General features: G+C 40.6%; 1 protein-coding gene across 2 annotated transcripts in view; it reads left to right on the top strand.

The window, feature by feature from the left end:
* ITPRID2 (ITPR interacting domain containing 2) overlaps positions 1-25,804 on the top strand; it is a 40,639-nt gene extending 14,835 nt beyond the window's left edge. For both annotated transcript variants that reach the window (XM_061379145.1, XM_061379152.1), the window contains exons 10-19: positions 1,587-1,659; positions 8,030-8,121; positions 11,206-12,408; positions 14,829-14,909; positions 15,252-15,379; positions 16,356-16,506; positions 17,654-17,719; positions 18,395-18,808; positions 24,003-24,127; positions 24,516-25,804. In XM_061379145.1, the coding sequence (XP_061235129.1) occupies positions 1,587-1,659; positions 8,030-8,121; positions 11,206-12,408; positions 14,829-14,909; positions 15,252-15,379; positions 16,356-16,506; positions 17,654-17,719; positions 18,395-18,808; positions 24,003-24,113 (2,319 nt within the window). In that variant the 3' untranslated portion in view covers positions 24,114-24,127; positions 24,516-25,804. The remainder of the gene's footprint in view (positions 1-1,586; positions 1,660-8,029; positions 8,122-11,205; positions 12,409-14,828; positions 14,910-15,251; positions 15,380-16,355; positions 16,507-17,653; positions 17,720-18,394; positions 18,809-24,002; positions 24,128-24,515) is intronic.
* Positions 25,805-26,488: the final 684 nt, after the last annotated feature.

Raw genomic sequence — 26,488 nt, 5'->3', positions numbered from 1 at the left:
CCATGCCTAAGAATGCCTCGGAGGTTTGCGTGCCCTTCGGAAGTCTGTGGTGGTGAAGATAGCTGGAGTGCTGGAGTGAGTCAGGGCAGGATTTCCCTCAAACACCCATTCCTGAGGTGGCCAATTACAGCCCCGAAGGTCGTATACCAGTGTCAGTATTGGCTGAGGGGTGGGGAGGAAGAAAGAAGTGCTTCTGTGTGCTCATGGAGCTGTGCCATGCTGCAGGCACAGCCAGGGTGCTGTCTTCCAGCCAAGGACAGAACGTGGAGGGTATTTAGATGAGAAGAGGCTTAACCCACTGAAAACTGAGAGGTTTGAGAGAATCAAGGCACCTTTCCTGCAAGGGCAATCCTATCTAAAGGCTTGTAAGATTACTTGATGGTACAGCTTCATGTCCTAGAGGAACAGAAGCCTTGTGATTTATTTTGCAGGAGTAATGCTGTTCGCTTACTAATGGTGATAAGTTTAGGCCAAGTACTTCTCAAAACCCTTGTAAATGAGAATATTGCACCCTTGTGGTTACTATATACATGATATCAGTGCAAATGTAGCTACTTCTTTAGCCACATACTAATTTGGGCTTAAAACTGTCAGTATCCTGGATTAAAATCCCTTTGGGACAATTATCAGTCAACATGTTTAAATTGATCGAAGATGGAGATGAAAATTTCATTGTTTGGGAATTTTGAAATTAGGCAGGCGGCCTGTTATAAAGGGCAGGGTTGGGAGTAGTTGGACTGGGGGGTTTGTTCATGTAGACTTGCATGTGAACCATCAGGATTTTTTCTGGAGTGCACAAATGAGAAAACATATTCTAGGTTTTGAGCTAAGCACAGGCCTCCCTGTTGAGATTTTAGGTGTATTCTTTTCATTGTTTGAATGGTTGTCTGAGAACTATCTTAGGCTGTTTCACAAAGTTATTAAGTATTTTTAAGCTGCCCAGCTGAAATCTGCATGGCTCTGAATGCATTATCTTCCTTTTTCTTTTTGTACTGGAGGACACAAGAAGTATTCCCTTGCATAGTGCATGGTGAAGTCTGGAATAGGTTCTGGCAGGATTGGAGTCCTTCAGGAGGATTGGTGGCTTGTGAAAAATAGTTGGTAGGGGAGCAGATGACAATCCTTATGTGCTGACCTCTTGATATAGTTTTCTAAATGTGTTTTGCTTGTTCTTTATGTTTAAAGGAAGGACCAAGAGTGCTGAATGGAAAAGACAGTAATGTAAAGGTGGTCAGAGGTGTTTCTGCAGTTTAGTCTTTCATCAGAGAGGAGCTGAGAATTGTCAGTGTTGTCTCAGGATGTGATGAATGTAACCAGAGGGGAGCCCTGTGCTGTGAGTGGGAGGTGCTGTCCTAAGGATCACTGTTTACAGGAGCATTGCTGAATACCCAGTGAAATAATAGATTAGTTCAAGGTGACAGGATTTGTTTCCTCAATCAGTATTGGCTCTTGGACTAGAGAAAAAAATCCACAGCACACACCCCGCTCCTTCCCCAGCATGTTCAGTGTATGAGGCTTCGATATTCTTAAGCACAGAAACATATCCCAGTTGGCTTGACGAAATACTCATCTCCTCTTCCTGACAGATCCAGAGTACAGAGGGGGATCTACCACATGTTCCAGCTTCTCACCAGCTGGCAGTGGCCAAGTCAAGGAAAGGTGAGTAGACTTCAACTCCCAAGAGACAGCAATCTGCTGAGTGTCCTTCCCTCTCCAAAATGCTGATTCAAATATTTAAAACTTCTAAAGTTTCTCTTCTCTTTAGAAATAAAAAAGGTCTGGGTTTCTTTTTCAGCTAAATCATGGAACATTACTGCGAAGTGGCAACCAAATTACAGGCAAGACAAGAGTCTCATAACCTCACTGGCTGTTTTCACTTTTGTTCAATTGATGATAGCTCAGAGGAACTGAAATGTTAATTCAGATTGTGTGGGATTTTTTTTTTCCCTGGCAAATCCTGTAATTTAAGATACCCATTTAAACTAAAATTATATTGTTTTAAACTTAAATTGCATGATACATCCGGCTTTTTCCTATGCGTTACTGCTCCGTCTGCAAGCTGGCTGCACAGAAGACTACTGTCTGCACCCGCACGGAGAATGTAGTCTTTCATATGGGAAACTGTGCACTGGCTCTTGTGGCTCACTTAGTTTGTGCTTTAATATCAAATTCTTATTTATGTATATTATGGTTTGGGAGGGGGACGAAGCTTATTTGTTCTGTGATTGTTACTTTGCCCAGCATTGGCAAGTGAAGTCTATTCTCTAGCTGTTACTTGTAATTAAAGAACAGAGCTTGTTGCGTTTCATGAGACGCTTCTTTGCAATGCTCTATCTTGGTGAAACATGACTAGCATCTCTAGATAGTAAAGGGAGTCGGGAAAACCTGTCTTAAGAAACAGAGATCATTTTACCTGCCTTTTCACAAATGAACTGACAGTCTTGTGAACTGTCAGCTGAATTGCATTAACATGGTTGAGAATGCTCTGGACTCAGCACTGGAGATTAATGCCTGGTTATTAGGGATAGCTTGTGCTACTAATTCAGCAGTGTTTTGCACAACACAGCACTGCATTTGCTAGTCTTCCTCGGTTACAAATGTAGGTCACAAAGAAGGACTGCCAGAAACTGCTATCTCTAACTGTTGCCAGCATTTCTCCCTTGGCTGTATTTTAAAGTTCATGATTATATGCTTTATGTGATTACACATGAAGACATGCAGTCTTTACAGGTCAGTTCTCTTGTTTGCCTGGTCTTGGCAGTTTCAGAAAGAGCTTTTCAGAAAAAGACATTTTAAGGAACCAGGAGTTGCAGTCAAGGAGGAGAAAAATATATTTTTTCACCTTCTGAGATGCTAGCTTTGTTTTCTGTTCCCAGTAGCTTTCTGACCCTCTTCTTCCTCCATGCAAGGAAAAAAAGTCAGATGGTCCTGCTTGTATCCACCGAAAAGCACGAGAAGTCCTAGCAGTAGGTCCTCAGTGTGGCAGAAGTGGGATATGCTGGTTCATAGCATATCGCACCCATTTCTGAATACACTTGGCATAGATGAGCAATGACACTTTATTACCATGCAAGTATTGCCTAGAGTTTTCTATAACTTATTTAACAAGAATGCCAATACTTATGGTAAGCCTGCATGTTTCCTAAAAGTTAGCCTGAGACCAGCATTTTATTTCACCTTTAGGATGCAGAAAGTTTAGGACTTTGTTCTGTACGGGTTTCAGTAAAAACTGAGAGAGCATTTGGTGGAGAACTTACCCAAAATGTTAAAAAGTTTTTTTCTGCAAGTTGTCCAACCTAAGATAATTTAGAGGCCTGTTTTCTCAGAGTTGGTGCCAGCCAAGTTTGAAGGCATTCAGATTTAATGGTCTTCTAGTGAAAATGCTGGCCATTGTGTCTAAATGCAAAATGCTGCTCTCGCTAGCAATCTCTTGAGATGGTATCCACATGAAATTCAGGCACTGGTCTCTTGCAATGTGATTTCAGTTGATGGTCCTCATACAAATCCACCTTTTTCAGTGCCGTTGGCTCTACTATCCATAAGAACCCATAAACAAAAAAGTTTTTCCAAGTGATTGCTTCCCCTGAAGGAATACATTTGTATTGTTTTGTTTGGGTTTTTTTTTCATGTAGGGGTACTTCTGTGTCAATTAGCAGAGTTAGTGCTCTGCAGTACAGACTGTTACAAACCTTGCAGTGCCATTTCACATCCACACAGAGGGCTTCGGATGCTTTTTCTGACATTTACAACTGTTTGTAAGGCATTTTAAGAGGGCATATAGTTAGATGTAGTGTATTTGAATTAAAAAAAAATACTCTCTTTCTACTGAAATAATCTGGAGACTTATAGATGGCTGAACAACAGAGCCTACTGCTGCTTAGACTTCCCATTAAAGCATGTTTCTTGTTTGAGATTAGCTTTGTTTATAAGTGGTAAGATCAGATTTTCAAAGTGGCTTGCAAGTGTTTGCTTTGCTGTAGTACTGTCTTTGTTAAGCACTTCATGGGGATACAAAGTATTCTGTATCATATTGGCTATCTTGATGTACTTTTTAGGTTATGTATTCCACATGTTACGGAACTGGTTTATTCATTGTGCCTAAAACCGGCAGCCTGTTCTTTGTTGTTGCAGACCTCAAATATGGAGATATTTTTGTGCACGTGGGTTTTTTTAAGAATGCAGTAGACAAGAATGAAAAGCTTCAGTTGCTTATTGTAAAGTTATCTGGAAGGGAGGTTTGTTAGGTGGAAAACAAAATTCTTCCTGACATACTTCTAAATTCTTCCATTCCAAAAATGCCCAAACATTTTGCCCAAACAACAAACAAGACAAATATAGGTAATGTGTAGAGAACAAAGTTGCTCTTGAGGCATTGTAATTCGTGTCTGGTTGCTGACGTCAGTGGCTCTCTGAAATTTTGAATAGCCACATAACTGTTTCTGTTAAGGCATCTGACATTGATAGGCAAGAGCAGGGATTAATTTTGGAAATTTAGTTCTTGAAAGTGAGGAAAGCACATCAACAGCACTTCCTGTCTTCAATACATTATTGTATTTATAGCTCTCTGTGGGTGCAGCTCCACAGGAGATTGAAGAGGGGGGAGTGGGAAGAAAACATTTGGAACAGATTTAGTATTTGTTGGAGTCTGTGCTCATATTTCTAGAAGCTAGGAAATCCCAAGGAACTCTGAAGAGTTTCTGCAGCTAGACTCCCTACTGAGCTGTTTTTGGCAGTGCTGGGGTGCAGGGTACGATCAATATGTGAAAAAGAGTCAGCAGATACTTAATTCTGTAATAGAATACTTTATATCTAAGTTGTGAATGTGAATTTATTACTAATCTTGTGAAATACAAAGTGCATTAGAGCTTTGCAGGTATAAAAGCCATAGATGTTACCTCATGGGCAGTTTCCACATATTTCTTCTCTTCTTCCGTGTAAGCAGTCAGGTGACACAGAAAATGTAAGATAAGCACCTGATGCGACTATTTGGATTGGTGAGACTAACAGTCCATTGATAGCTATTATTTTACAGTAGATGAATTATTCCATTATTAGCTAATGGTTCTCTGATAAATCTGTACTCTCATGTTTTGTGAACCATAGACTTGTTTCTTCATCATAGAATCACAGAATCATAGAATAGTTAGGGTTGGAAAGGACCTTAAGATCATCTAGTTCCAACCCCCCTGCCATGGGCAGGGACACCTCACACTAAACCATGTCACCCAAGTCTCTGTCCAGCCTGGCCTTGAACACCACCAGGGATGGAGCATTCACAGCTTCCCTGGGCAACCCATTCCAGTGCGTCACCACCCTAACAGTAAAGAATTTCCTCCTTATATCCAATCTAAACTTCCCCTGTTTAAGTTTTAACCCATTACCTCTTGTCCTATCACTACAGTCCCTAATTAAGAGTCCCTCCCCAGCATCCCTATAGGCCCCATTCAGATACTGGAAGGCTGCTCTGAGGTCTCCATGCAGCCTTCTCTTCTCCAGGCTGAACAGCCCCAACTTGCTCAGCCTGTCTTCATACGGGAGGTGCTCCAGTCCTCTGATCATCTGTTCTTGTTTAGAACTTTGTCATCTTACTTGATGTATTTCTGAATACCCATGTTTCTCTGGCATCTATTCAGTGCCTAAAAGTATTTTGATTTTGATTTTTTTTATACGGCTTAAAACAGTAATCCAAGGGGCATTTTAATTTGTGCTTGTTGAAGTGAGATGTTGAGTCTGATTCTTCCTTCTGATCTTGTTCATCTTGGCTGGTTCCTTCTCCCACACTTCCCTTATTATGCTGTTTCTGACCTCCCCATAGTTCAGAAGACTTCCTCTGTGTAGTGTTGATAATAGCTTTGGGGTGCAGGATTGGTATCGTGAAGTGATCTTTTTATAAAAGATAGTTTCCCCTTGTCTGCTTGAACTTGAGAGACATCCAGGTGTCATAGCGCAGGTTGTACATCTGGATCAGTAGTTGGCAAGGAGCATAGATACCATTATTTATCAGTATATCCCAATGTACTGCTTGATATTTCATCTTTACAGATGCAAACCTTGTCATTTTACTACTGAAGCAGTAGAGATTCCTATTCTTTAAGAGTTGTTACTACATTAACGTGATGGTGGTATAGTGGAGACCTCTGAGAACCTGCAAAAGACAAGGGTAAGGTATGGCAGAAGATCACTCATACTTACAAAAGTTGTCTTTTCTTCTTTGCTTTAAAACAGTAAAAAAAAAAATAATCCTAGCAGGTCTGCAGCACAGAAAACAAGAGATGACTGTATTAAGGGGATGTTTCCTTGAATGTAACCAAGGCAGTTTGAATCTGTTTATGCTGTTCTGTTCTCTTGCCGTGGATAAAGACTATGAGGCAGGTATGAGTGCCTCTGCTCTAGACTGACCACTTGACTGGCAGTATCTGTCATGTAACGCTGTCAAAGCATGTGCATAACTAGCTGATCCTATGGAAGATGATCTAAACCACTCAGTTTTACTTTTGTACTATGTACAAGACTATTCACCTTACAGGAGGTGGCAGCTTCCCACCAACCTCAGCTGTAGTGGCAACCTGCTCATGACATGCTCTGTCAGCCACATTAATTATATTGGGCAGTTAATAAGAGCTATTCCAGTTCTCAGGGAAGTAATTCCCATTGTCTTTACTGGAATCTGGGTGGGGATGTCTGTCTTGAGGTAGAAAAGTTGTTTTATCATCCCAGGATATTGTGACTGCCATTATAGCAGAACAGCAGCACAATTTGAAAGGCACTCCCTAAAAGCTGTGTGAAATTGCTGATAGAGAGGCAGTTTGCCCCTCCTGGTGTTCACAAACTTCTGGGCCTGTGCAGGCTTTTATTTCTGTATTAGTGAATGTTGGTCAAAAGGAATACTAAAAAGAATTAGTTCTGAATATCCAAGTTTCAAAACAGTTTTCATAATGCATTCCAAAGCACTGAGCTGTGAACTGGGATTAATTATGTGATGACAGTTAAGTGGTTGAAGGAATGTGGGGCAAAATTCTGCACTGAGCCTTTGAGAAGAAAATAGTGAGCTCTTGTCCCAAGGTGATAAGGAGGTGGCAGAGGTCTGGGGGCTACAGACCGCTGTGGCCACATTCCATCTCCAAACTTTTACACTTCTGAGAACTGGAGGTGAGATATGGTTGTTGCCCATGCTGCCATCTGGCTAAGCAAAGTGTTTATGGTGCTGTAAGGTGGGTGCCTCCTATGTCTGTTTGAAAGCAGCGTACATGCAATATTGCACTGCAGAGCTTACTAAGATCGTCTTGAAAAGCAGATGTTTGAGTATAGTGCTTGCACCAGGGGAAACCACTCCTGGGTGGCACTGAGGATTTTAGAACCTCTTTAGGATATTTTAGCACTTACTAATGTAAGTAGAAAAGAACAAGTGGGTGGATCTTATCTTGAGTGTATAAAATAAGTGCTGGGAGTGTGCTTTGGCAGATTGCCCACTCATGTGTCAGGGTGTTTTGTATTTGTCCACTAGGACCATCTCTAGCAGCTTGCAAGTTCTGCGCATCGTCCTCTTTGCTCATGTGGTGCTGTTCTTCTGTGTGTATGGGGTGGTGTAGGCTGGCAGGAGGAGAGTGATCTCCTTTATCTCCATTATCGGGAGGGCTGGTGAATCTGTACATGTCAATACAAAAGCACCTCTTCCACTGCCTGCATGTGACTTAACCAGTGATTCTGTTTTGCGAAGGGAAAACTCCCATCAGTGGCAACATCTGCAAAGTGGTTTTTTTTTACACAGCACAGGAAAGAAAAATGTAAAAGATGGTTCCTCTTCCACTGCTGCTTGAAGTTTCACAAGTAGGGCTTTGCATGAAAAGAGGTTTTGCTTGAAACAAACAAGTTGTTCCTCTGTATTGTTCAAAGTGGAACTTGAAAAGGAATTGTGTTATTCATTTAATGTTACTTTGATGTAAAAGGAAAGCATGTGTTGAATATGATTGTGCTTGGAATGTTGTGATCTGAAAAGTAATTGTAGTTGGGTTTTGCTTGTTTTAAACAGATCAGCTGTTACGGACTGCCAGTCAGCACTCTGACAGCAGTGGCTTCGCTGAGGACTCCTCCACAGATTGTTCTCCATTTAATCAGCTTCAGGTAAGGCTTTTAAGCTGTGCTTGAAATATAACTGATTATTGCGGGATAGGAGGGACCTGAGGAGGGCAGGAGGGATGTTGATGTTTGACTGAGATCATGACACTCAGTCTAGATTCTATAAAACTTCTAATATTCAGAGCTGGACCTGCTGAGTCACTGAAAGAACTGTCTTAAAAATTGAAAGCCTTTCTGGTAGGATAATCTGGGTATACTTGGGCCTGGAATAAACTGTAAATTCAGTATGTCCTGGTGTATCATTTCTCACTGACTGAGGCTCCAGAATCATAGTCCATTCCTCTCACAACTGCAGCGGGTAGAGACTAAGGTTATAAAAGACTGTAGCTTTTCTGCTGATTATTTAACTTTTTGTATCATTTTTGCTTTGCCACTTTTTTCATATTTTTCTATTATTTTTTTTTAGTTAGCAGCTGACAGAAGGTGAAAATAATTCCATACTAACTTTGCTGTAAAAGTATATTAATGTTTAGTCAGTCCTGAGCGCCCACACTCTTTCTTGTTCCAGTTGCTTTGATCTCAGTGCCAGAACTTGTCATGATCCTGACCAGAGACAGCATGTCTAAAGGGAGGCTTTTGTTCCAGCATGGTGTAGGTGTCTGCCCAATGCACATGTCAATGCACAGCGTTATCCCTTATATTTAGGAGAGGTGTTCTCTTGCCTCTCCTAAAACATTCACACAGTAATAGCCATGATTTGATTCTCTGTCAGTCAGCCAGAGAAAAGTCTTGAGTTGGTTCCTGGCCTCAAGGCCATCAGTCAGCTGTCTGGGATCTAAACCACATCCAGAGGAATACAAAGATGGTACTCTGGATATCACCTATCACCAGGAGCTTCATTTTTGTGGTTTGCAGCTGCTGAACTTTTTTAATGCTACTGTATCTTTTTTTTTCATTGTGACACACCAAACATTTTAATATGTGTGGCACTTAATAGGAAGAGATTCCTACCTTCCCCATCCATCAACATTGCTTTTCCATTTTGGTACTGGTATTTTATGCTTTCCAGTTTAGTTTTTCAGCTGAGTACCAAAAGTGAAAGCCAACACGGTGGTAGCTTTTGTGTCTTCCTTAAACATCAGCTTATTCTTTCCAAGAGCAAGAGAGTGAATAAAGGAAATCATGAACTTGAGTCTCTATAATGAGCATAATAGTCTGAGATACTGGTTCTGCTGTCTACTAAACTGGGACTGCACTGAAATTGGCAGGCATGTTAGAAGGTGACTCAGATTAGAGCTGCTCACTTCCAATCTTTATATTGGTTGCAACTTGACTAAGAGTCCATTAAAAGCATGTTGCAGCTATGCTCCTTCACTGGAGACTGGTGGAGTTTGTGTTGGCTGTAAAGGGATGAGATTTTTCTGCTTTCTGTTATGCTGTTTTGAAAAGATGTATTGATACTGTACGAGATTTGTGCCATGGAGTTGCTAGGCTCTCTTAACTGCTTTATGCAGACCAAGTGTTGAGCTGAATTAAAAAAAAAAAACCTATGGGGTGAATGATGAGGTAGTGGAAATGAGAACTTGGCAGCTAGTGAAGAAAACCCGTGAAAAGATGAAGGGGATACAGAGGGGTGCATATTGTTTCTTTAAAGTATGGTAAGTTAGTGCCATCTACTGTTAAATAATTGACTCTAGCAGCTATAGCATTCCTCTGAAACTCAGGAGAAACCTCAAAAACTGGGACTATATTGCATTTCATCTCTGACACCCATAATAAAGATTTCTAAGGGAGATTTTGGCATTGAGATGGGATATTCTGCAGGGGACTTGCATGTTACCAAAGAAGCTAGAAAAATTATCCATCCAAGTTTTGTTTGCCTGACTTGCATTGAACAAGGTGATGAGGATTAGAGATGCAGATATACTTACATGTAGCACATGCAATTTCACCTAGACATTATGCTACTGTGTTCTTTTGGTTCTTGATCAGTAGCTGAACGTGCACAATCTTTCATACTAATTTGTGGCTGTGCCAGTGAGTGCAACATTAAGTATGAACTTATGAAGACCACCTTCATGACTGAAATCTACTAGATGGCTGGAGAAGGAACTATTGCCTGTCATATGCCATAAGTAACATCTCTAGAAGGAAGTAATAATTAGTGTTCTAATCACGGTGAGAGCTGCAGAAATTAGATGGGAAAGCTTCCCTAAATTTGCATTTCACTTGTCAACCATGGTAAACTTCCAAGAATGTGCTTTATACCACAAATTCCTTTGAAATGTGTTGTCCTCTTGTAAACATACCAGTGAATCAGGCCAGCCTGATGGATATGCTGTGCAATTAATAGATGGCATTTTTTTTTCTTTTCTTATAGACGCTTCTCCTGCCATTTGTTACCTATTAAATTAGCAGTTCCTTCATACATGTGCTCTGTTTAACCTGTGATTTAGAACATAAAGGGGAAGAAGTAGTAGGAGAAGGGAAGGAAGGATGGGCATAATAGTACTGGATGCAGTCTTAATAGAGACTAGCAACCCAATATGAGATTTAGCATCTCAAACAATTCAGTGACTTAAAATGGGACAATGCGGGCAGACTGGTTTTCCCATTCTTGGTGTTGTCCTGTAGTACTAGTTTCACTACAGTCTACAGTTCTCCTCACTTCTCTGTATGCATTCCCTAATGCCACCCTTTGTTTCAGCACTGGCCGAGCCTTTATATATTGGAGATGTCATGTACTGCCACCCTGCTACCCCTTTCTCATCACTACCTAAAATACTAGCATTTTACTCTTTTTATTCTGCTGCCATTTCTATTGTTTTGGCAATAAAGAGTTTATTGTCAAATCAAAGAAATGTTGAATAGTTTGCCTTTTTTTTTTTTTTTAATTAAAACCCCCCACATTCCTTTTGGTGCCATACTTCAATATGCTTCCAACTTATCTGACACTATGGTTTCTTTGTTCTCCTTCACTGTTTTTCTTGCCTACTAACTGCATTACTGTCCCTTCTCCCTACCACAGTGCCTGATGAATATGGACTTGGATTCTTAGCCCAAGTCCTCAGAAGGCAGTAGCTGAGCCTTCGGTGTGTTCACACCTTTGCTGACTTATGTCTTTTCTAGGTTCAGGAGTCTTTGCAGGGCATGGGAAGCAGCGCTGACAGCTGTGATAGTGAGACAACCCTGACGTCACATAGTGAGGAACAGAGGACACCAATAGCCAAGGAACTGCCCTGTTTCAATAAGTTTGAGGAGGAAGAAGATGATGATGATGAGGAGGATGATGAAGATGATGATGAGGATATTATCTCTCAAGTAGAGAGACGAAAGGTAGGGTCACCTTCTGAAAACAGAAGGGGCGAAGACAGAAAAATTGTTGATTATGAAACTGAGCAAAATCAAGAGCGAGAAAGCAAGTCATCTCATTTATTGGAGACAGTCCAAGGAGAGGTCAGCTGTAAAGAGGAAGACATTTCCAGTGAGCAAAACCAATTGGACCTGTTGGAGGAAAGCAGCGTGTCTGAGTTTCCTCAGTACCACACGCACCATATCCTCAAGTCAGTGGGATCTCTGGAACGTGGTGGCTCCTCCACATCATCTGTGGACAAGGTTCATATCGCCTTGCAAAGAGCCGAGATGAGGATTGTCAGTACATCTGATTCCAGGGCTGGGAAGTCAAAAGAACTCCTGAGAAAGCAGAGACTCTGGTTTGCTGAATCGGGCTATCCTCTGAGGCGGTCTCAGTCTCTCCCATCTGCATTGCTGAATCCGGTGAAAGTGGTGTCCTCTGTGAATGTCCAGTTAACTCCAGGAAAAGAGACTCTGTGCAGTCCTCCTTGCTTTACCTACAAGTACACACGTGTGGAGGAAGATGAGAAAGTAATGTCTGAGAATGACAAAACTGAGGGTGAGGCAGCCTCCAGCCAGCCGGTGTGCAAATCCACACTGTTTATTGCACCTTCATCCTCCAAAAAAGAAATGCCCCAGACTGAGCCATCTGAGGAGCCCAGTCCCACCAGGGTACAGAGCTGCCCACTGCACACGCCAGCACACATGTCCCAGTCAACATGTTCCCTCCATTCCCTCCCTGCTGAGTGGCAGGACAGACCGCTGTGCGAGCACGTGAGGACACTGAGCACCCACAGCATCCCAAGCATCTCTGGCTCTTCCTGCAGCACCTTCTTTTCTCCCTTCAGCTGTCCCTTCTCTCCAAGGCATGCTGGATTTCCTCATCGACCTCATGCCATCAACCCACCCTCCACTGTGGAGATGCAACTGCGCAGGGTCCTACATGACATCAGAAACTCTCTGCAGAACCTCTCACAGGTATGAGGAAGTCAAATTTTGCCCCTGGACAAAGGGGATTCTTATTTTATCCTTAACAGAACCAAGATGTCCACATGAATATTCCTTTGTGTAGTGCAGTGGATCAGGAAAAAAATGACATTTTGTGCATGTTTGATTTGCTACCATTTTAAGAGCTTCTGTCTGAAGTGACAAATTAGTATTTCCAGTGCTCTGCTACTTTCGCATTTCTTTTTTTTTTTCTTTGGAGTTGACTCAGATTGATTTTTATTTCTCTTACCTTTATGTATATTCCTGGGTGGGAGGGAGGAACAGCGTACTCTATAAGCTATTATTTTAAGGTGAAGGTCATTAGCTTTAGATTTGAAAATACATATTGACAGTCCTTTGACCTCTGTCTTCCTTTTGACATACTTTCCATCCAACTGATAAAAATGTGGTGTTTTTTGATTGCCAGTTGCATGGCTTCACTAATGATATCAGTGTTGATTGATCCTACATGTTCTGTGCCGTTTCTTGCCAATTTTCTGCGCTTTCAGCTCTGGCACTAGGCAAAACGTTCCCGATGTCATCAGTCATTTATTAAGAATTGGTTTTGTCAGAGCATGTGAAATTTTCTCTGTCTTGTCACTCAGAGAAGAAATATTTTAAAATGCAAGAACACTTTTTTCCCTTACTGGTTTCTGCCACACCTTCTTCTGTTTCCCGCCTGTTTGCCAGCTCTTCTTCTTCTGCCATCCCTGTACTGCTGTTCTACTAGGTGATGGTCCAGTCTGCAAGCCTGAAAGCTGCTGCAGGAGGCTGCGTGAGCAGGGCAGTTGCAGACTGTGCTTGCTTATATATGAACACATGAAGACTACTCAGTTGTGGGGCTTTGACAATTTCTGTGGGTTTTACCCAAGAACAAGCATGGGCCTGCCTGTACCCTATTGCAGGTTGTAGGCTGTGGTGGGCTTTTTTAAACCCCTGTTATTTTGTTTTTTTTCCATTTGTCAAAAATTGGAGGCTAGTCCAGCCTGAATTTGGTTATATCAGATGGCCCTGCTTCTCAGATCAAACTTTGGTACTGTGACCAGCTCAGCAGTGGAAAGCTGCAGTCAGCTGTAATTTAAGTCAGCCATTGCTCAAGGTAGTGGATGGTGTGCCTGAGAGTGTTTGCAGAATTGATCCTTTGTAAAATTCCCTCGTGTACCAGTTGTGGCCTTGATTTGTGTAAGGTTACAGTGTGCTACAGTACTTGTGCTGCACATACCATGCTAACTAAACCTGCTGAAAAAGAAAGCTCTGTATTAGATCCAAAACTCACGCTCAAGCTGGTTCAATTAAAAAAAAATTAGTATGGGAGGGGATAATAAAATCTCCTAGCCCATTTGTTCTGCTTCCAGCATATTTTGTTTAGTTCCATTTTGGGGGCTTGGTCCTTTTCATTGCGGAGGTTTGTATGAAAATGTATCCCCTAGGGCTGCTTTTTCCTGCAGCTGGAATTGAGTTTGGCATACAGCGTAATCAGCTGCTAAAGAAAGTGTTGAGATATTTCAAATACATGATTCTGATTTTAGGAAGGAATAAAGAGGAGTAGATAAATTCCTGATAGAACAGGGAACAGAGAAAACTGGGAGAGGGAAAACAAAACTTCTCCTTGATGTGATCATGTTTGAGCAAAACTCCTCTGGATGAATGGGCATGGATCACATTTTCCATGACATGTAAACAGACCTTTGAATTCTTGCAAAATTAAATTGGACAAGCTGTCTTTTTTGTGTTTGAAGAGGTACATGTTTTTGTTGTTTCCGCTGTCCTTTGTTGTGCCATGTCACTACAGGTAGCAGCCCCATAATTTTATCTGGTTACTCTGTATGTTGGTGCAAATGCAAATAGAAATTGTTTTCATGAGAGATCATTAGCACAGAGGGGTTTTGGGATGTAGGCAATAAAGTGGGATTAAAAACCAGAATCAACAGCAACAAAAAGAAACAATCAAAGTAAGAGCTGAACAAAACCTCACAACAAATGTGACTATAATCATGATTTAAAAATGGGACTCAATTTAATTTTCTCAGTTCTGGTTTTGGCGTTGTTCTTATTTATCATTAGCTAAGACAATTGGGACTACTGAGTTTTCAGGCATAAAATGTCTGGTGCAGGAGAAAGTTAGGTTTTATTTGTAGTTAATGCATCAGACAAGATTAATTTGGTTTTTCACCTGCAGCACATTTGCATTACACAGCTTTGGTGCACATGCTTCAAGTTAAGAGCTGTTGCTGCCATTCTGTAAGGTTTCCTTGTCCCAGTAAAATACTTACATAGATAGCAGAAATCACGATGCCAGAAAGGTAGTGTTTTAGCAGTGGCTGATTTTGGAGTACCTGCATGTTTGGGCAGATGAGTTCATAAAGGAGATTGCTGACCTTCCAATTTCAAATCGTCTGTTTCTTCCCTAGTACCCAGTGATGAGGGGTCAGGACCTTTCTGCTGCCACTGGTTACACTACTCAGAGATCATCCATTCTACCTCTCTATGAAGTAAGTGATCCCATTCACATAGTAGTACTTAGTCAAAATAAAATACAAAGAAACATTCTAGATGTGCCACATATTGTGCTAACTATGGGGGTTCCCTCTCTTTCCTCTCAAGAGCAAAGTATCCTGCAAATAACGTTTAAGAAGGAGTTATTTTAAATGTGTGGAAATCCTTTCTCGTGTTTGTTTCTAGGATACATCTGAAAATGTTTTCTTGAATTACTTTGGGTTCACAACATGCAGCCTCTCTAGTATTTTGAAGTTGCTGAGGTTCTTCTTGACTGAAAGGGTACATCCAGGTAATTGTCACTAAATGCCCTTTTCCTCTTATGTTTTTACCCTCAGAATACTTTCCAGGAGCTACAGGTGGTCAGGCGAAATCTAAACTTATTCAGAACGCAAATGATGGATCTGGAATTGACAATGTTACGTCAACAAACAACAGTTTATCAGCACATGACAGAAGAAGAAAGGTAAAATGTACTTAAAAAGGGAAAATACTCTTTGGGTAGTGTGCCATTGTGCCTGAAATCAGAGCAAGTAATCTGTTAGTTTCAATTTGAATAGGGTTGGAGCTGAGTTTTTGCCAAAAACTTGTTTTTTCTTCTTTGTTTTTCCTAATCTCCAGTTCTCATTAATTGATGATTATTTTTTGTCTTCTTCGTTTCTCCAAAGTGATTTTAAAGCCTTTTATCATAGGATACGTGAACATGAGATACTGGCAGGGGAGAAAGCCTTAAAGATTTTCAGCTTGCATCCCATACCCTCCATCTTTTGTAGATGTAAATAAAGAATTAACACTGTAGCATTCAGATTCTTTTCCAACTTAGAGTGGCCACTACAGATGGCATTCATATTCTGGGTCTTTGTGTTTGGAATCACCGTGAGTCACAGCAGCAGCTGATATGGAACAGTTTTCAAAACTGCTTATAAATTTAGTTAAGTTGAATCATCTTTTGACTAACCATTTTTAAGTAAATATGTTTGAAATCAGTTAGCCTTCTTAGACAGTGTTGTTCTGGCCAAAATGTAGCTACAACTGTGTTGGAATCTAAAACCACACAGGAGAAGTAATATGCAATTCCTGCATTGCTCTGTGACTGTATTTGTTACTGGTTTTAAATTTTATTTGATTAGATAATCTGTAAATGCCAGTTTCATCTGCTTGCATGTATTTAACCATTTAAAGCTAAAATTTTTGGAGGATGTCTAGTTACATTATGTTGTTTAGTTGTCTCCATAAAGTGACATATATTTTCTATAAATGGAGAAAGACTTTTGCTCCATTTAGGCGTTATTTTTCCATGAAAGAGGAATTTTCTGTGTTCCATTTTGAAACCCTTGTGTGAAGTCTTTTACTCATGGGATTGTCCTGCTCAGTTCCCCCTTTGTGGTGTGCAGCTGAGTGCAGTGAATACCCTTATTCTTTCTGTGATGGACTTGGTATAGATACGAAGCAGATCAGCTACAGAGCTTGAGGAAGTCTGTCCGCATGGAGCTACAGGAGTTAGAGATGCAGTTAGAAGAACGCCTGCTTGCTTTGGAGGACCAGTTGAGAAGTCTCCACATGTCTTCACCTTACAGACCTCAGACACATGCAGTAAGTATTACTTATGCAACAACATTATATGTTTTCTCGGTGTAATGTTAATAACTCGTAACTGTTAAAACTCTTACAGTGGGGTGATATCTGGAGAATCTATTGATGACTTGTGTATTATCAGGGGACATATGTTTTTCATTTTCAGTCAGGGTTTCGTCCTGGGGAAGAGATATGTGGATAGGGAGACATACATATCTTCTGGGGCTTTTAGGTCTGAGATTTCAGACCTCTTTTGTCAGTGCTTTCTTCTTTTACCTTGTCATGATCCTGAATTCTCACAGTTTTGGTAGGTACTTCTCATGTCTAAAATCCTTGGGGGATGGTGATGGTCTTTCTGGAGTTCCCCTACACTGATTTTCTTACTTGTGCAATGAGGGCAGAAAGATGAGAAATGCATCTCATGGTGCATGAGAGTGTTTCTCTCCGAAGAAGTGGGGTGTGCTTCCCATCTACTTCTGCCAATCCATGGAACAAAATAACCCAGGAAAATCCAGTTGCCATCTTTATTTTTGTTCCCCTCCATTGCCTTTTGTAACTTCTTTGGATAAACATGTGGCTCCTCACCAAGCAGTCAGAGAAGCTCTGCTCCCACCAGCACTCCCCAGAAGTACAAGAAGGTTGATAAGAGAGACACTTGCATATGTTTGTTGGTTGCATGTTGATAAACTTTCTCTTCTTTTTCAGTCAGTGGAAGACTCTTCCTCTTTTTTTTCACTGCAATTCTGTCATCAGCCAAACAAAAGAAATGCAGGCAAAAAGTATCATGTGTTCTTCCTGGGTTTCATTCCTCTTTCTTGTCCAGTTCTCTTCTGTAGAAGGAGCACAGGCACAGGCAACATCTTCCTCTTCAGTATTTTGTCATGGGAAAAAAATGGAAACCCAAGAACAGGAAAATTTGATTCTACTGTGATCCCAAGCCAAACTTGCATTCTTTGAACCATATAAATATCTCTTTATTTGTAAATCCTTTTATAGAAGAGGGCCAGCTTTAAAAATGACTGAAATAAACTTTCTCCAACCAGCTTTGCTTCCTGTTTCCAAGTTTCTGCTTTTAGAGAAAGCAGCCTGAGACGCAGCATGTTTATATTAGCTTCTGACAGCTCTAAAAAAAACCTCAATGGATTAACTTGCCTTAATTTTTCAGGGTATGTATGGAAGCAGAAGCGCTGACAATCTATCATGCCCTTCTCCGTTGAATGTCATTGAACCAGTAAGTAATTGTTGTGTGCTGTATGCTTTACTAAGAAAAAGAACCAGGAAGGGAGTTCTTAAAAAAGGTTTCAGGAGATTCATTTGACACATAATCTTGGAAATACTTTACACACTTGAGTTGTTCTGTTGAGAAGAGTTGCATTTTCCCTTAACAAAATCTAACCATAGGCGTAAGTAGCTGTGAAATCTTGTTTTTAAGAGGAAAATGTAAAAGTAAGATGTTTGCATTTAGTTGATACAATGGCTACATGGTGAGTTTTCTAGGGAAAATTATTTCTTGTTTTTTCTATGCATTTTATGCTGCTGAAAACAAGTAGTTCAAAGACTGCGAAAAGAAAGAACAAACCTGAATTGTTTGTGCAAAGAAAAACAAAATCAAGCCTTTACGTGTGTCTCTATCAATGGCTCTGGCAGAATGCATACATATTGCAAAAGTCAGGGACTTGGGGAACTGCCACAATCTGTATTTATGTTGGCTTATAAAAAAGCCCATTCCTTTTTATGATCCTCTTTGTTGCAGTCATAAAGGCAAAGCGTATATTTATTTTATAGCTGTATTTGTTGCATGGAGGGAATGAGTAAGTGATTGAATAAATAACAGGAAAGTATAGTTGTGTCTCTGTGTGACTTTTTTATATGCTTATTCAGGACCATTTCTTTTCTGAATCCTCAGGTCTCCGAACTTATTAGAGAGCAGTCATTTCTGAAGTCTGAACTGGGTTTAGGACTGGGAGATCTTGGACTGGAAACTCTCCCAGCAGAGGGTGCAGAGTCTGTATTCTCCCATGGAAACTCTGATTCCTCTTCAGTGTGCTCCGGTCACACAGGTAGAAAAGCTGGTGCTGGATCCTCTGAATTTACAGGAAAGTCTAAGAGTCAAAGCAAGAAGTTATACCGAGCTTCTGTTGCCTTAACACCAACCCCCCCAGTGAGAGCAGGCGCTGGGCAGCAGGTGGAAAGCTCTGAGGAGCCTGCAGGCTCCAAGCCAGAGGTGGAGCAAAAACTTGAAAAAGTCCCTCTTGTGCCTTCGGTTGACGAAATCCACAAAGCGGTGGAGCAGGAGGAGCTGCAGCAAGTCATACGGGAGGTGAGGAGGGAGGGGCTGGGATCTAGGATGTTTGAACGTCCTTACTGAAACCTAAAGACCTCCTATCTGTAACTCTTGGCCACTGGGCCAGGGCTTCATCTGAAGGCTCAGAGCTTGTCACTGGATATTCAAGCTACAGTTATATGCTTGTGCAAAGCAGTAGATGTTTTTTTCCGTAATAGTGATTAGCATGTAAATGAATTATTAGTTGCTACTCTTAAGTCTAGGTGAGAAAGAATTTTCCACCTCTACTGCTTGGTTACACAGCAGTATTCCAGATTCCCAGGTGAAAATCTGTGTTTGCTTGCTAAAATGACAGATTGATGAAATAACGTTTCTGAAACAACTCCATAATAACCTTAAAAATACTTTCTCAGTGTCTCTACCGCAAACCACTAAGGACTGTAGGAGTGTAAGTGAAGCAAGCTGAAGTCAGGTGAGAGGCAGGCCAGTCTTCTCATGATAAAACACAAGCTGTGATCCCAGAGGAATCTTTTGCCACACCTTCACCCCTGTGCTGTCAGTGCTGAAAGATGCAGAGTGTACTAGATCCTTTTATTCATCATCTGACCACAAGACTCTGCTATGTCTCTCTCTGCAAAGTGGAAGTGTTTTATTGGCTGACTCACTGTTCTAGGTACTTTACACTTGCACAGTGAGACTGTGAAGCAGTAGAGCATTACTAAGGAGTGTTCTAATGAAAGATGATGGTTGGAAGCATATGAAGATACTTACTTTGTTTACCTTTGGGTAACTCCATAAATAACCAGAGCTGAGAGTGCAAAAAATAATACATAGCCAAAAGCATTAACCATTGGTGAACTGCTGGTGTTAAAAGAAGATGAAGTTTGCCAGTGAGGTGAAATGGAGGCCAACTTTGAATAAATGCCTCCTGAGTTATGGAATACAGCATTATCCTGTGGAAGAAAGGGTACCACAGTCAGCTCGTGGTGAGGTACCACCAGACCATCAACCTCATCATTACTGTGGTCAGCATTAGGAGCTGAACACCTTCTGGCCATCACTGATCTTTACCATCACAGTGAGGCTTGTGATGCTGCAAATTTACACCTCTACTTTAAAACCAAAACAATGAAGGGGGGGAGGGGGGGGGAACATTCAACTTTGAAGTGTTTTCCCCCTCTGCCACCCTCCTGTTGCCATCTTCTCTAAAGTAACTAAAGTTGGAAGGTTTCTTGGGAAAGGCCTTGTTTTGGAGATTGCAGAATTTGGGACATTTGGGAGTATTTTATTTCTCGTCCATTATTTTTCTTTTCATGCCTTTTTAAAGGGGTTCCTTGCCTAATGCTCACAGAAGGCTTGCACATGAGATATTTTTCATGCGTTGCACTTTGTTGTTGACTTTGCAGTGAAGCCAGGATATTGCATTTGTGTCCAGCCCTTCTGTTAAAACCTGCATGTCAGATGAGTGGTGTCATGGTGGAGGTCTGCTAAAGCAGAAGCTGAGAGGAAGGAGAGAGCTGTAATTCAGATGTACTGTAAAAGCAGAAGAGACAATAAAGGGAGCTGGAGTCAAAGTACAGAGTTATTTCAGTCAATATTTCCGGAGGTTAGCCTGTGTGAAAGTTTCTCTTTAACTTCAGTAATTGATGGCAAATAAAGATGTGTACTTTTTTACACAGAGATTGTTCTTTGGGTTGTGTGGCACTGAGGACATTGTAATGCTGAAAGAACCCGCACTGAACTGAGAGGCTGCTATTCAAAGATGAGTAGTCAGCAAATAACTGAGCTTGACTCACTTTGCAAATGTTTGAGCCCACAGAGAGATTGTCCCTCAGTTTAACTTCATTGTCAGCCTGTTTCAGGTCTCCTCAAGATTCCCAGCACGAGACGTTTTACAGGGCAGAGTGAAGATGCATTGGCTCAAAGCACCTGGTAGTTTTTCCCAGATGTAGAATATGCTTTTAAATACTGGTTAGGAAAATCTTTTATATTTCATAAAAGCGAAGATGGAGCATAAATTGAAATGTGTTTTCCTGAAGTAGCCCTGTTGTTAGCAAAGGAATTCCAGTTTCATTTGTAAAAGAAAGAATTCTGGTAGAATGCATTCTTGATGTATGCACTCACAAATGTTAAACCCTAGTTTATTCCTCCCATTCTCTGTAGCTGTGTGGCCTTGTGTTGGGGAAAGAAGAGCCAGGCAGCGTTTCAGAATATGCCTGTGTGGGTTTTAATGCATGTGAACTTTGACCTATAACTATTTGCTGGCACTAAAAAAATCCATGGTGTTAACCTCTAGTGTTAATGGACTAACTCCCACGGAAAAGCATTCAACAACATGAAATGTTAAAACACCAAACAGTGGCCCTCTTGTTTTGATGAAAATACAGCCTGACCTCCGCTAGCGTATCACATGAAGCACTGAGTGCTTGGCTCTTAGGTCACAGTGTTGCTAGGAGTGCCACCAGACCCTCTCACTCTGCTCTTCTGCAGTTTAAAAAGCTTTCTGCTTAAGAGCAATGCAGTTTTTGTTTTTCCCGACAGTTCTCCATTGTGAATTACATTTAATGAAATTATACTTTGAAAAAATTACGATTTTCCTGTCAACATTTGTTTTAAGAGGCTGTAATGGGTCTTTATGGGACAGATAGTCTGATAGGCAGTCTTCCCTTTTCTGTTTTCCATTCAAATCTGTTAGCTCAGCACCAGTCAAAAATGTCTGTTGGTTGTTCATGCTTCCCTTGTGCATGTGTTGTATTCCTTCTCTTACTATCTTGAGCATAAAAACTCACCAGCTGGTGCCATGAAGAAGTGGCACAAGAAGGAAAATAGCATAGAAAATATTTATTGTAATTATAGGAAATCTATGAGGATTGTGAAAAGCCTTATGCCCATTTTCCGTCAGTAGGTGAAGAACACCCACCTCCAGAATTGACACTGTGCCACATTTCACTCTCAATCAGTTCATTATTTAGCAGCAACACAATATTATAGTAAAGACAATTCTTTGATAGGGAGATCTAAGACCATTGGTTTATTATAGTAAAACTATATGTGAATGTGGTACTGTGTTATTGATGCAATACTGAATATTGGTGTTGTGTCAACACAGTATATGTACCATAAATGAGTGGGTTCTCTCCTATTTCAAATGATCAATTTTTCATTCAGCTGCTAAAAATACTAGTGGAGAGTGTTCATTGACTGATTTCAGTCTTTTGTATAGAGAAGCCTTGGCAGCTGACTGCCTTCTGCAGAGCAAATGGAAGGTGTACCTTGCCCTAAATCATTTATAATGAAAAAGGCAAACATTGGCCATTGCCATGACACACACATGGGACTGAGTCACTGCAGGAATCGATGCCACACTGTCCATGCAAGAATTACCTTGATGTGTCTGGATAGGAGGGAGGAAGCAGTAGCAGTGAAAAGAAGCAGTGGAGAATGGCCTTGTTTTCTGAGCAGGAAGGTGAGAATGGGAGGGCTCAAGTAATTCACCAAGGTCAAGCCAGAAGCTGTTGGAAGAGCTGAGAATAGAACATGAGCCGCTTTCCTTCCACTCTCCACCCTGCCATAAGGCTGTCTGTCATACTAGACCATTTACTTGCTAATTTGGGAAGCTTTTATCAGTTTTCTTTGGAAAGCGAGGTTTATTTTTGTCTATCCGGTGAGACAAGGGCGCAGAATGGCCGTTTTGTAGTGTACACACAGGCCCACTGCATGTAATACTGGGGATGAATAGTGTAGAGAGCAGTGCAGGAACCTCTCGTGACACTGACCTGCTGGGCAGCTGGGGTGCAGTGTGACAGTTTTCCCTGTGTCTGTTGTTTCTAAAACGCAAAGCCCTTACTGCATTTACAGTGGTTCTAAAGACATCCTTTGTATATCTCTCTGTGCATTGACATAGACATCCTCAGGACTTGTGGCTGTTGGTAAACCAGGTCCTGTTGCATACTGGCATTTCTTTAGTCAGTTAATCAGCAAGCAATCCAACTGGAAACCTGTTTCCCAGTAATATTACAGTCTCTGAATTTCTGCTTGATGCAAAGCAGTAATGAAACGAGGAACTTTGCCACTAATAGGTTAGGGATTGAATTGCTTGCCAGTGAGAACAAGGGATAAATAACCTGTTGCTAATGCTGTTGCCACCCTTCTGACGTTGTTGCTTAATCCCTTTGACGCACCAGGAAAAGGGGAGACTTATAAGAAAAAGAAAACTGTATTGCTTAACTGGGCTGATGAGGGCCTCTGTGAGTGATCCCAGCATCCAGGCTCTGGCTCATACCCTGCTGCACTCTCTCATATTGTCATCCTTGCCTGTCCTTGAAGCCCATCTGGCTTGTTAGTCCTTCCTGAAGACTATCCAGAATATGTGTTGGTGCCAAAGATTTCTTGCACTTGCAAGCAGCCACTATTTTTCTTTGTAATGCCCTGCTCCTTTCCAATGGAACATGCTCTTGCAGAACCGTGGTTTGCATGCTTTTCTCATTTGTTTCTTTTACTGTAGCTATTGGTGCTCTGCTCTTTCCTTTGTTCTAGCCTCAGCCACACTCAGGTGCCTGCTATTAGTAATGCCTAGGTTTGTTTTATGTAAAACTTAATGGGTAAATGCTCTGTCACAATCCAATGAAAAATAGTGTTTGCTGGCATAGAGCATATTGTAGTGGCCAACTGATGATGTCAGCAACTATTGAAGTTCTCTGTCTGTGCGGCTAAAAGTATGTAATTAGGATTTGTCTCCTTTTGATTTATATTAAAACAGCAGCTCATGTTCATGGACTTGGACCTTTCCTGCTGCATAATCCATTTGTGAGGTAGATCAGTCCTGCCTTCTTTTCAGGAGATAATGATTAATGGCAAAAAGCAGTGCATTTGGGGTGTTTTTGGCGTTTATATCCTAAAATGCTATTTTCTGAACTTTGCATAGTTGAAATGTTTTTTTTTTCTTAACATAAAACTAGTATCCTAAGTGTAAAACACGTATTTATATATTTACCATCTGGAAAAAACAAAACTATTTGGTTTGTATTTATATGATTTGAAATAACTTTAAAATTACTTATTTATTTTTTCCAAGAGAACCTCTCATGTTTTTCTATTTGCATTTTTTGAAAGTTGACATTGTGATGTGTTTTCATATGCTGATGATGTCAAACATACCTGCAGTATCATTTCATTTTGTCCTTTGGTTATATAACTTACTGACCTTAAAACTTTGGCTAATCCCTTTCAGATAAAGGAATCTATTGTTGGTGAAATAAGACGAGAAATAGTAAGTGGATTGTTAGCAGCTGTATCACCCCAAAGCAGATCTGCAACTGCAAAACAAGATACACAGCCGTGAAACAGGTACTGCAGGTAATGCTTGGGAGCCAGATTGATTTATTACTTTTTTTTAATCATACGAAATATCATGGTTATCTTAAACCTTGCTTTGTTTGTATTTTGCCTCTTGAAATATAAGTGATCAGATTTGAAGTTCAGTAAATATAGGACAAACTGATAATCCTGGATAGCTTCACAAAATCAGCTGATTTGTAGTTTGGTTTGCCTGCTGTCAGTGGTCTTTGATTTTTTATTTCAGTGTGCTCTGTGATAACTTTGCATGCAAATGCATCATTCAAGAGAATTAGTGTAGTTTGCCTGCCTTAGGTATTAATTGTTGTCAAAATACATACTTAAGCATATAGAGCAGACTTCTAAAAATCTAATTTAGGTATTTGTCTTGCTTTTTCTTTTCCATAAGGTTGGATGTAGTCCGAAATGCTGTGGGATTCTGCCTGGGGAGCATACACTGGCGAAAGTGTCAAGTTATTTTTGCTTCAGGAGGTGTTAAAGCTGCTGAGATAGGCTACTGTACTCGATGCTTGGTTCTAAGATGTGTACCTTTCCTTGAGTTATCTGTAAAGACTTAGACACTTTACCTAGTTCCTTACTTTCCTGAAAGCAAGTTTTCCTTAAAAAACTGTGGCTCTCTGAAAGGTTTTGTATTTATTTGTATGTCCCTGTTGTAAATCTTTGTGTAGCTAATTTCTTTGTCTAATGATACATCATGAAACTTGAAGATTTCCAGACGTAACCAATTTATAACTAACATTCATGTGTTCAGCCTAGCTTTTTTTTAACAAAAAGAAAAAAAAAAACAAAAAAACCCTCCCCCAAGATCCCCCCCAAGCCCCAACACAACACAATGCCCCCAAAACACTGACCTCTGTGAGGTATTTATTGTGCAATAACTGATCCACTTTAAGAGCTTGAAACAACCAATAGTGGTTTCACTGCTGTTACTTAGTGCCACTTCAAAAGAAGGAATGATCCTGTTGTAAAAATTGCTGTTAATTCTCGCCGCGGTTACTATTAGCAGAGTGGCAGAATGATAGGAGGTTATGTAAAACTACTTAAAGTTCTGACACTGAAAGCCTTATCTTTGTGTAGAAAACAACTTTTAAACTAATTTTATTTGCTTCCTTACTGTTTGCCCACCCCTCTATAGAAAAGTGCCTTATTTTAAGCACTGTTTTTTGTCTTTGTGTTGACTACACTCAGTCATACCAAAAGAGGTTCTCTTCTGCTTCGTATTAACCAAAATGCAATAAAAATTACTGATCTGAAAGCAATTACAATGTGCAACTTAAAATGGATGAACGACCTTGCTTGTATCATGGGGAAAATGGAAAAAAATCTCTTTTCCTTCCCCATCCCTCGCTGAGTGTATTTTCAGTTAGCCTGGTGAACATGCGTTTGTTCCAGTGGAGCAAATTGGAAGTCATTGGAGGTTTTATGTGGTCAAATAGACATTTAGTGGATATGTAATATCCCATTTTGTTGTGCTTGGAATGTCTTTACTCCTTTGCCATTTCCATCTACTAAAACTCTTTTACACTATGTCAAGGTCTTTAATCAAAAATAGTTTCAAATATAACAATATTATATGAGAAAGTTTATAAGATTTTTAAATTGTGTTAGGAAGACACACAAGGGCTGATTTCTTTAAAAAGTGTATATTAAACCAATAAAATATTTATTTTGCCTATAGTCTGTGTCAGTGTTTTTTATTGTGTGTGGTTTACTCTTAAAATAAATAACATAGACTTGATTAAATGGTACGCAGAATGGAGAGCAGCAGGAAATTGCAGGACTTGGGTTTCCAAAAGCTTTCAGATGTTCAGGGGACCCTATGTACTTAGGCAATGTAAGATATAAATTTGAGAGAGATGTTGGCACTTAAAATCAGACCCTTAAAGTCACTGGCTCCTGTTGTAGCTGCAAGAATTTGGTTGGTCTTGACCTCTCCTCAGAGTTTGTCCATGTGAGTAGAGCCAGAGCTTTCTTGAAAGTCTCATCCTACATGTTTGAAAGTTGAAATACAAGCTCCTGGCAGCTCTTATGCATGCCAATGCATATGAGGTGGTAAGCTGCAGTAGTTTTCTGCTTTCCTTTACAGCTTATGTGAGTTCACAGTTCTGTTCCAGAATGCCACCGGAGAGCATCCAGCCAGATCCAAGTGCCTGCAACTTCACTTTGCAAATGTGTAAACCCAAAATCTACTCAAATAATTGCAGCAGCAGATACTCCCCTTGTCCCCCATGCAGATTAATTAGCACACTCAACCATTAACATACATCCTGTGCCCATGTGCTACTTATAGTGGTGTCCCAAGAAAGGTGGCAACTGTGGCTGTCCTGGAGCAATAAAGAACTTCTGGAGCTGGTGGCCGTC

The sequence above is a fragment of the Neopsephotus bourkii genome, unplaced genomic scaffold (assembly GCF_033783945.1).
Source record: "Neopsephotus bourkii isolate Nb327-2 ecotype Australia unplaced genomic scaffold, CSIRO-AGI_Nbou_v1 NB_196, whole genome shotgun sequence".
Classification (NCBI taxonomy): Eukaryota; Metazoa; Chordata; class Aves; order Psittaciformes; family Psittacidae; genus Neopsephotus; species Neopsephotus bourkii.
Note: the sequence above shows the minus strand (reverse complement) of the source record. Positions and strands in the feature narration are given on the sequence as shown.